The 11,203-nt window shown below is 49.0% G+C and overlaps 2 protein-coding genes across 2 annotated transcripts; one reads left to right on the top strand and one right to left on the bottom strand.

Annotated features, from left to right (window-relative positions):
- The first annotated feature begins 7,920 nt into the window (after nt 1-7,920).
- On the top strand, nt 7,921-9,704 carry LOC116377608 (inactive ubiquitin carboxyl-terminal hydrolase MINDY-4B). Its single transcript, XM_031839276.1, has 4 exons — nt 7,921-7,962; nt 8,107-8,283; nt 9,308-9,488; nt 9,562-9,704. The coding sequence occupies exons 1-4, from the start codon at nt 7,921-7,923 to the stop codon at nt 9,702-9,704; spliced, it is 543 nt and encodes a 180-aa protein (XP_031695136.1).
- Nucleotides 9,705-9,857: 153 nt separating this feature from the next.
- Nucleotides 9,858-11,002, bottom strand: tsen34 (TSEN34 tRNA splicing endonuclease subunit; the record flags this gene model as incomplete). The annotated part of the gene is made up of 3 exons (XM_031839275.1): nt 9,858-10,242; nt 10,496-10,783; nt 10,864-11,002. Coding segments are annotated over 3 exons (615 nt in total), but the record flags the coding sequence as incomplete, so codon positions are not given.
- Between the last annotated feature and the right edge of the window lie 201 nt (nt 11,003-11,203).

Here is an 11,203-nt window from a genome sequence, read left to right as displayed (position 1 = left end):
AGATACTTGAACTCCTTCGCTTGAGGTAGGCACTCCGTCCCCACCTGGAGGGAGCAATCCACCGGTTTCCGGCAGAGCACCATGGCCTCAGATTTGGAGGTGCTAACTCTCATCCCCGCCGCTTCACACTCGGCTGCAAACCGCCCCAGTGAATGCTGGAGGTCACGATCCGAGGAGTCTAACAGGACCACATCATCTGCAAACAGCAGAGAGGCGATCCCGAGACCCCCGAACCTGACGTTCTCCACCCCCAGGCTGCGCCTAGATATCCTGTCCATGAAAGTCACGAACAGGACCGGAGACAAAGGGCAGCCCTGGCGGAGGCCAACACCCACCGGGAACGTGTCTGACTTATTGCCAAGAATGCGGACACAGCTCCTACTGCAGTCGTACAGAGACTGCATCGCCCGTCGTAATGGGTCCGGCACCCCATACTCCCACAGCACCCCCCACAAGAACCCCAGAGGGACCCGGTCGAAAGCCTTCTCCAAGTCCACAAAGCACATGTAGACTGGTTGAGCAAACTCCCAGAACCCCTCCAGTAGTTTTGCGAGGGTAAAGAGCTGGTCCACTGTTCCACGGCCGGGACGGAATCCGCATTGCTCCTCTTATATCTGAGGTTCGACAAACGGTCGGAGCCTCCTTTCCAGCACCCTGGCATAAGCCTTCCCCGGGAGGCTGAGTAGTGTGATACCCCGGTAATTCGAGCACACTCTCCGGTCCCCCTTTTTGAAAATGCGAACCACCACCCCGGTCTGCCAGTCCATGGGCACTGATCCCGACCCCCATGTGACATTGAAGAGGCGTGTCAGCCAGGACAGCCCAACTATGTCCAGCGCTTTCAGCATCAGGGCGGATCTCATCCACCCCTGGCGCCTTGCCACCAAGGAGCTTTTTGACTACCTCAGCGGCCTCTGCCAGGGATATGGGTGAGCCTCCCCCTAGATCTTCAGGCGCTGCCTCCTCTGCAGAGGACATGTTGGTCGGGTTTAGGAGTTCCTCAAAGTGCTCTTTCCACTGCCCGACGATGTCCCCTGTCCGGGTCAGCAGTTACCCCCCCCTGCTGACAACAGCCTGGGGTAAGCCCTGCTTTCCCTTCCTGAGCCGTCGGATGGTTTGCCAGAACCTCCTCCCATGCCCGAGTTTTAGCATTCGCGACCACCGCAGCTGCAGCCCTTCTGGCCTGCCGGTACCTGTCAGCTGCTTCGGGAGACCCCTGGGCCAACCAGGCCTTGAAGGTCTCCTTCTTCAGCTTGACGGCTTCCCTCACCTCCGGTGTCCACCACCGGGTTCTCGGGTTGCTGCCACGACAGGCACCGATGACCTTCCGGCCACAGCTCCTAGCGGCCTTGTCCACAATAGAGGCTTTGAACATGGTCCATTCGGATTCCATGTCCCCAACCTCCCTCGGGATGTGAGAGAAGTTCTTCCGGAGGTGGAGTTAAAGACCTCCCGGACAGGGTCCTCCGCCAGACGTTCCCAGTTCATCCTCACTACACGTTTGGGCTTGCCGGGTCTTTCCAACCGGTTCCCCTGCCATCTGATCCAACTCACCACCAGGTGGTGATCAGTTGACGGCTCTGCTCCTCTCTTCACCCGAGTGTCCATGACATACGGCCGCAAATCAAATGATACGAATACAAAGTCAATCATTGATCTCCGGCCTAAGGGGTTCTGGTACCAGGTACACTTATGAGCCACCTTATGTTCGAACATGGTGTTCGTTATGGCCAAACCATGGCAAGCACAGAAGTCCAATAACGAGACACCATTCGGGTTCAGATCGGGCAAGCCGTTCCTCCCAATCACCCCCCGCCAAGTTTCTCCGTCATTGCCCACGTGAGCATTGAAGTCCCCCAGGAGAACTATGGAGTCGGTAGGTGGCGCCCTATCCAGGACCCCTCCCACCGACTCCAAGAAGGCCGGATACTCTGAACTGCTGTTTGGTGCATAAGCACAAACCACAGTCAGAGCCTTGCTCCCCGCAACCCGTAAGCGCATGGAGGCGACCCTCTCGTTCTCCGGGAAAAAGTTGTGAAACTTCACGGGAATATTGGTGAATGGAATGTACTTGTATCTTTCACACATTCATACACTGATGACAGGTTCTACCATGCAAGGGGTCACCTGCCCATCAGGACTAACTTACATTCACACCATTCACAAGCCAAACTTGGGGTTAAGTGTCTCGCACACATGGACATGGACCAGCGGAGCCGTGGATCAGACCCGCTCTACACTGAGCCACAGTTGCCCTCCTGCAAGACAAGAGCTGCCGTCTGTACGGACTGTGAGACTGCGTGGGTTCCACAGAGGATGGAAGCGTCTCACCACGCACCACTTATCACTGACATTATTTGTGGTCTTATTCAGCTGTTATAAAATGGGTGAATATGAAGGACTATCACATTGTTTGTAGGGTCTTAGTTTCTCACTTTACAGCATGTTGTATCTTTCAGGTTTTTACAGTCAGAATAAAGGTTTTCTAAAAATAAAAAAAAAATCTGTCTGTCTCTCTCTCTCCATGTCTCTCTCTCTCTGTCTCTCTCTGAGTGGAAGGAGCAGGGAGTTGGCAGAGCGTGTTTGAGAGCGATTAATAGCGATTTTTCAACATTTTTCTTCACTGGGTAATGTTGTATATGATAGTGTAGTGGGGTGTGCAGGGTTCACGGGTTTTTTTGTGTACTTTTAGCTGTGTTTTGGGTCTTTTTAGTGAGCGGATTGCAGCCGGGCAGCACGTGCTGTCGGCTGCTAAACACCACCATGGGCCTGACGGAGTTAACCAGGGAACACGTCGTGAAGATCCCGCTGCGTTACGGGTGTTCAGTGGAGGAAATCAGCGTGGCAGTGGGGGAGCTTGTTGGCCACAGCTGCGTGAAGTCCGCAGCGCGGATGAACAGCGCGGTGGTCATCTTTCTAGACACCATAAAAACTGCAGAAGTGGTGTTGATTACCGGGATCTCCGTGGGTGAACACTTCCTGCCCACGTATCCTCTCGGCTCACCGGAAGTGAAAGTCACCGTGTCTAACGTGCCACCATTCATAAGAAACGATGCAATAATCAAAGAGCTGTCCAAACATGGGAAGGTGATGTCTCCGGTTAGGAGAGTGTCCTCTGGCTTTAAGTCTCCGCTGTTGAAGCACGTGGTGCCTCACAGGAGACACATCCTCATGATCCCCAACAACTGGAGCAGAGTGGTCAACCTCAGTTTTAAAATCAATGTAGACGACTTTGACTACTTCCTCTTTGCAAAGACTAATGATTTTAAATGTTACAGTTGTGGGAAAGAAGGACATCTGAGTAGAGCTTGTCCTGGGGAGAACGGCTCAAATAAAGACCAGAACCAGAAAGGTACTGAGGAGGGCAGAGGGGACAAGCAGGACGGACAAGAGGGAACAAGTAGAGCACAGGAGGCGAGGGTGGAGGAGACGGGTGGGGCTCAGGAGGTGAGGGGGGAGGAAACAAGTGGGGTACAGGAGGTGAGAGAAGAGAGGACAAGTGGGGGACAAGAGGTGAGGAAGGACAGGGCAAGTGAGGTTCAAAAGGTGAGGGAGAGTACTGGAGGACAGGTGGAGACAGGTAGGGAGGTGGACATGGAAGCAGACGAGGAGCAGCTCAAAGCCCCTCAGCTGAAGAGGAAACAGAGAGGAGACTCACAGGTCACAGCGGAAGCTCACAGGTGAAGAAAGTGGCAACTAAAGAAAGTGGAGGAGCAGCAGAGTGTGAGTCCAGTTGCGAGGAGGACTCTGAGTCCAGTCAGGAGGAGGGCGCTGCCAGTGAGAGGCCAGTGAGCCCTCTAAACACGGTGCTGGCAGCTGTAGGAGCTCTGGAGACTACAGCGTGGAGAAGATAAAGGAGTTTCTGAAGAGGAGTAAGAATGTGAGAGGAGCCAAAGTGGAGGACTACCTCTCTGACAAAGAGAAGCTTTCCAGCTCTGCCAGGTCTCACATGAGAAGCAAGGACAGAGGAGGTCTCACGAAGCAGGAAGGCTTCAGACTGAAGAAGATAGTTCACAAAGTGAACAAAGAACTGAACAAAGATGGTGATAAGTGAGAATAAGATCTCACAGTCTAAAGACAATCAAAGACACATTTATGTTTGTTGGACTTTATTTGTTTAACCGTTTTAAATGATAAAGAAACACGTTCAAAGAAAATAAAGGTTTTCTAAAAAAATCTCTCTCTCTCTCTCTCTCTCTCATTCCCCTCCCCCTCTCATTCCCCTCCCCCACCTCTCAGTCTCTCATCCTTCTAAAAATGGAACAGGGAGTCAGCTGGTGGTAACCTAGCAACAGCAGCATCTCTCAGAGGAGCATGATGTAATGCTTCCTGTCCTCGGGTGAGGAAGAGGAGAGGAGAACTAAAAGAGGAGAAGGGGAGATAAGGAAAGAAGGAAGAGTTGGTTCCAGGAGTTGGAGAAGGAGACAGCAAAGGGAGTGTGTGTTGGGGGGGGGGGGGGGGCAGAGGGGATCCAGTTTAGAAACCAGCAAGAGAAGTCCAGCGGTCCAGTCTGTAGCTCCTCCAGCAGGTGAGGTGTTGATCTGATCTCAGAGCAGATCCAAGCATTCCAGTTCAGTTTACTGGATCCTAGAACGGTTATCTTTATGTGGATGGTACCAGTAGAACCAGTAGAACCACGTCGTGGCCAGTGCACTGAGCAGGACTGTAAAGGCAGAGAAACACTGCAGTCTGGTGATCGGTGAACACAATCGTCAGTAAATACCCAATGGATCGCCATGGAGACTCCTGTTCAAGTGGCTCTTTTTGTCAGAAATGCAGCAACACTGTTCCGTGAGAATTCATACAATAAGTGGTGACAACTAAAATAAAAAGTAAATAAAGCTGCAAGTAGCTGTTATTGATATATATAGATACAGGATGAAGCAGCTCAGAGCTGAGCAGTCACATCAGCTGGTCTGTTGATGTTTATAATAGTGACGCACCTTATTCAGCAACCTGGCAGCAAGACATTTGATTTGCTAAAGTCGGCAATGGTGTCCCATAATGCACCTGAAGGTTTGAGAGTGGAGCTGGCTGCTCATCCATTGATAACATCCCAGAATGTCTTGTATTATCACAGTTAACATGATGGAGGAGTTTAATATGGCTGTAACAGAATAAATCATTGTGTCATCTGCATATAGATGGAAATGAAACAATTGCCGTACAATGAAGAGGTAATATTGTTTATATAATTAAATAACACGAGTGGTCCGAGGACAGAACCCTGGGGACTGAATATCATCAGAGATGATTCTAAAAGCACAGAACCAGGAAGAAGTGCATCAACAACCTCTGGAGATCATTACAGAGATCAGCAGTGTTGTTGTTAAAGCTGAGCCTATACTGTTGGTACCTGATGAGGTAGCAGGAATAGTGCCATGCTTCAGCCTTAAGCCAGACTCAACTGTAGTATAAATGCATGGAAATAATGTCAACTGTTCATTAACAAGTGATTCAGGTACGATCCTTTTGATATTGGACAATAATCATTTAAAGTTCATCTGCTCTTTGTCGGTTCTTCTTCTATCCTCTGTTTGCTCATGGGCTTAGGTTTGCTGTTACCTGCTTGTTACCTGCCTGCAGGTCTCAGTCTCTGTCTGGTCCTGGTCCATCTGGTCCTTCCCATGCTGCCTTCTCCAGCAGCTGTGACAGCATGAACCCAGTAATACTGGATCAGCAGCAGGATTTGATGAGGTGACTTCTAACCTCAGGTGCCTCTACAGTAACTGGAGATAACCTCGGTGTGTGAGGAGAGGGAGGCCTGAGCCCAACAGTTTACATTCCCAACATGTGGTCATATTATCCAAATAACGCTGTTTGAAATGTTCTGCATTGTTCTCAGAGATGTGACGCGGGATGCTTGAGCGTACTTCACTGTGAACAGTCAGCCGGTAAAATCATATTTCTTATTTAATGTACTATGCAGTACTTTCTGAGTGAGTATGCAGTATTCAACACAGGCTGTGTCTCTGGCCGCAGAACAGCTGCTGGAGGTCGAGGGTTAGCAATGCACTCATCTGTGTTATCAGCAGTCAGAAAGGAGTCAGCAGATACTTTATACTTCCTCCCTCATATATAATGTTATCCAACCAGTCAACCTGATCATGTAGTAGGTTTAGCTGTTGTTGCTGTGACCAGCTGTTTGAGAGGATCATTAAATACATTTCAGGTACATTCACCATCGTTTAAGAGCTGGTGGACAAGTCTTTCAAAATAAGACTCCGACTTTAATTAGTAACTTGGTTCTGAGGTCTGGTCAAAGATGGCGGCTGTGTAGAGATGAGATGCTGCTGTTTGGGATTTCACGGGTTGAAATAGAAACAGGGTGTGAAGGAGCCAGATGTGAACGTACTTCATTGATGCTGTTTACAAGAAATACTGACGACAGACAGATTGACACTCTTCACCAGCAGAACATCCACTACACCACAAATACAAGCAGAAGAAGAACCATGAGAGTGAATGAAGGAGGTGAGAGAAGGCTTACCGGAGGATCCGTGAAGACTCAAACTCCCCCCATTCCTTCTTCACTGTCTCCTACACCGTGTCCTTCAATGTCTTCTTCAATGTCCCCTTCAGTGTCTCTTCTTTCTCTTCCTTCAGTCCTTGTGCAGGAACAAAGATGGCGTGATGACGACGGCTCGCTGTGATTCCTCTTCACATAAACGTTAATCCACATCCACCCTTCAACACCTCCTTCCTCCCTTCCTTCGTCTCTTCCTTCCCTCCGTCCTCCCGTCATATATTCTCACAGCTGTAAGAATCACGGCTCACACTCACACACCCTTCAGCTGCACACACACACACACACACACACACACACATCCCGTCGACAGTCGCCACAAGAAATGAGAGGCTGAAACCACGGCAACCTGACAGCATCCTAACCCTGCTGACTCCTCCCTCTGCTGCTGAGAGAGAGGGAGCGACAGGCAGAGAGAGAGAGAGAGAGAGAGAGAGAAAGAAAGAGAGAGAGAGAGAGAGAGAGAGAGAGAGAGATTTGATTTTTAGAAAACCTTTATTTTCTTTGAACATGTTTCTTTACCATTTAAAACGGTTAAACAAACAAAGTCCAACAAACATAAATGTGTCTTTAATTGTCTTTAGACTGTGAGATCTTTTCCTCACTGAGCTCCATCTTTGTTCAGTTCTTTGTTCACTTTGTGAACTATCTTCTTCAGTCTGAAGCCTTCCTGCTTCATGAGACCTCCTCTGTCCTTGCTTCTCATGTGAGATCTGGCAGAGCTGGAAAGCTTCTCTTTGTCAGAGAGGTAGTCCTCCACTTTGGCTCCTCTCACATTCTTACTCCTCTTCAGAAACTCCTTTATCTTCTCCACGCTGTAGCCTCGAGAGCTCCTACAGCTGTTTTTCTCAGGACACGTTCTACTCTGATGACCCACTTTTCCACAACTTAAACATTTAAAGTCATGAGTTGTTGCATAAATGACGTAGTCGAAGTCATCGACCCTGATCTTGAACACTATGTTGAGCCCCTTGCTCCTGTTGTTTGGGATCAAGAGCAGCTGTCTCCTGTGAGACACCACGTGCTTCAGGAGAGGAGACCTGCACCCAGAGGACACCTTCTTCACCTTAGACACTATCCTCCCGTGTCTTGATAGTTCTCTTGTTATGTCTTCATCTCTGTTGAACGGTGGGACGTTGGACACTGTTACCGTCACAGCCGGTGTGCAGAGAGGGTAAACGGGGAAGAAGTTATCGCCCACCTCGATCCCGTTGTCAATCACCACTTCCGCATTACTGATGGTATCTAAAAAGATGACCACGGCATTGTTCATTCGCGCAGCGGACTTCACGCTGCTGTGGCCAACAAGTTCACCCACAGCCAGGCTGCATTCCTCCACTGACACCGGGAAAGTCGGCGGGATCTTTATGCTGTGTTTCCTTGTTAATTCGGTCATGTCCGTGGTGGCGTTCTACAGGTGTTCCTGGTGCTACAGGGTCTACATGTGGCCCTGGTTCTACATGTGCTCCTGGTGCTCCAGGAGCTACAGTTGGTCCTGATGCTCCTGGTTCTACAGGTGGTCCTGGTCCTCCAGTCCCTGAAGGTCTTCATATTTCGTCTCCCCTGCTCTGTCTCTGCAGGCTCTGCTGAACCTGTTGCTGACAGGTAAGGCCAGTCCAAATGTCTTCAATGGGACCCGGTCCTTCGGGGAGGACGGACGTCCTCTGGAGCACCCCCTGCAGGGCGTCCTGTCTCGAGCTGATGTGGGGTATTTACTGTGGAACCGAGAGCAGATGGAGAGAGGAAGACTTCCACAGGTATTTTCAGTCTCCTCGATAGTACTAGTACTGTAGAACTTCTAATCACAGGTAGACAGAAGTACTCAGATCTTTTACTGCAGTACTAATACCAGTGTAAAAATGCTCTGTTACAACTGAAAGTACTGCATACTAAATTGTACTTAACTAAAACTACACAAGTATTACAAGCATCACAATATAGTTAAAGTACCAAAAGTAAAAGTAGTCATTCTGCATAATAATATATACATATATATTAGGGCTGGGCAAGTTAACGTGTTATTATCGCGTTAACGCACTAATTAATTAACGCCGACAATTATTTTGTCGCGCGTTAACGCAGGTTCTTTTTTATTATTAAGCGGACATTTTTAACACAAGAACCCGGCAGCGAGCGGTGAACAGCTGTTTGTGTAGTGTCACTTCCGTCTCTTCCTGTTCCCTTCACCTACATTCCCCTGGGTCCTAAGTCCCTCCATGTACAGCTTCTTATTGCCGTCTATGTACCAACGTACATTCATAATAAATACCACATATTACGGTAATCAGCATTGCATATGTGTCTGACCACAATACCAAAAAAGAAAAAAAGAAATGATTAATTCAAATTATTTTTTTCGAGTTTTTAAAGTGTTTTGTTTGGAATATGTATAATAAGCATCATTTAGTATCACTACTGAGAATTTAACAAACATAAAAACATGACGTAGATATGTTTGCAGTTTTCAAGGTGTATATTTAAATATCATCTCTTACACATGAAGATAAAGTTATGAACACCGGCTGAATATCTATGATCAGAATCATTATAACTGTGTTATAACTGCTGCTGTGTAAAGGGAATACTGCTGCTAACAAGAACCTGATGTGTTTAAAGTGTTTACAAACCAAATGTTATTGACCTTTAGTTCATATAGCAGCACTTTAAAATAAAAGTGCAAAATACACTACTTTTGAATTATTGACTATTGAATTTTGCGCATCCTCACTCCCACCCTCACTTCTGTCTTCACTCCGTCCTCTCTCTGTCCCCTGTCCTCAGGTGGGCAGCATGCTGAGGACTCCTCGGTTCCCCGTGTGGATTTGTTGCATCAACAGCAGTTTCTCGGTGTTGTTCAGTCTGAACTGCTCGCTGCTCTCTGATTGGAGGATGGAGCACCTGTTCCACCTGTTCTACTACAACGGACAGAGCTCCCAGAGGACCACAGCCAGACTGACTGTAGGTGAGGACGCGGTCCTACTGGGTCAGGGTCTCTTCTGGCGCCTGATGGGATCTGATCCACACTCTGTTTGCAGATACTCACTCTCACCACTGGGAGGCGTCCTGCAGACGCTCGGACGGAGACCCGGAGACCAGGTTCCCCTCGCTGGAGATGACCATCAGGACCAATTGGGACGGAGCCACTATCGACTGGAGTGGCACCGTCCCCTTCTACTGATAGACCTGATCCAGTCTGGGTCCCTCACAACCACCTGGGGGTCTGTGAAGACCTGATTCACTGTGTTTATTAAAGACTGGTCACCTGATCTCGAGTCCTGTGTTTCTTCATGAGACGTTTATACATTTAGGACAAAATAAATCAGAGACTCTCTTTTAAGCAGGTCCAGGTCTTTATTTCGTGAAGTCATGAAGTCAAAGGAGGTCCTTTAAGGACTCCGTCAGATCTTTTGATCCACAAAGACTCACCTGCCTGGTGAAGAACAACATCTCAGTCTGTGGTAACAAACATGGGGCCCAGGGCCCAGCAGGGGTTCTGATACCTTCTAATAAAGGTCCAGGTTCAGGTCTCTAAACCATCCCGCTCCACTGTAACGAAGTGTACAGGACTCGTCCGTCTGGCCCCGGCGAGCAGAGCAGGACGGTCTTCTTCACGTTGGACCCCAGACGAGCCACTGAGAGGAGGTCCAGCAGACCGACGGACTCGTTCTTAGAGACACAGATGGCGATGAAGTGAGCGTGGAAACGAAGAGGGTCACCTGAGGATCAGACAGGAACCAGTGGGTTAACTAACCTGGTTATCAGCAGGTAGACTAACCTAGTTAACGAACCTGGTTATCAGTGGGTTAACTAACCTGGTTAGCGGTGGATTAAACAAGATATTTTATTGGCTGCTGGAGGAAACTGAAGGACCAATCAAGAGCTTCAGCTGAACATTTAAACCATAATTGGTTGGGTTCCTGGATGACCTGCTGAACCTTCAGAACATAGAAATTAAAAGTCCACACTCACCTGGATAGACCAGGAAGTCTCCTCCAAATTTCCCCGCTGAGGTCAGGTAGAAGCCCCGCCCCCTCAGGTCTGTGAACACCTGGTACCTGCCAGTGTCGCAGCTCAGCTCGTCCCGCCCTCTGATTGGCCGGTCGGCCCGCAGGATGGCCCGGGCCTCTGGACAGTAGGACAGACCCGCCCTCGCTGTGCTCAGCTGTACCGCCAGCGCCGAACAGGGGAAGGTAAAGCTCCGGTCCAGGGCCTCCAGCCGGCCTCGCAGGGCTCCGTCTAGGGCCCCAGCTCCAGACTCTGAGGAGACCAGGACCAGAACTGTTAGAGCAGACCGCAGGTACAGACGGAGCCATGACGTCATGGTGACCGGTTCTCACCTGTGTGTGAAGACGTCATGGCTCTCAGCAGTGCCGACTTCCTGTCTTCCAGAGCGAGGACGCTCTGCTCCTCATAGCTCCTCTGCTGGTCCTCCTGGTGCTGCTGCACCTGCAGACGAAGCTCCGCCCCTCTTCCATCCTGCTAACAACAACAACAAATCAAACTCACCTGAGGAGAACTCATCTGAGCAAACTTTCATTTGTTCAGATTAAGTTGAATCAAAGCGTCGTTATATGTATGTATGCATCGATAACTACACTACGAAAATATATATATGTATATACACATATATACATATATTTATGTGTATATATATATATTTATGTGTATGTGTATATA

Source organism: Anarrhichthys ocellatus, unplaced genomic scaffold (assembly GCF_004355925.1).
Source record: "Anarrhichthys ocellatus isolate YVR2014 unplaced genomic scaffold, GSC_Weel_1.0 scaffold1447, whole genome shotgun sequence".
Taxonomy (NCBI): domain Eukaryota; kingdom Metazoa; phylum Chordata; class Actinopteri; order Perciformes; family Anarhichadidae; genus Anarrhichthys; species Anarrhichthys ocellatus.
This window is presented reverse-complemented; position numbering and strand designations above follow the sequence as displayed.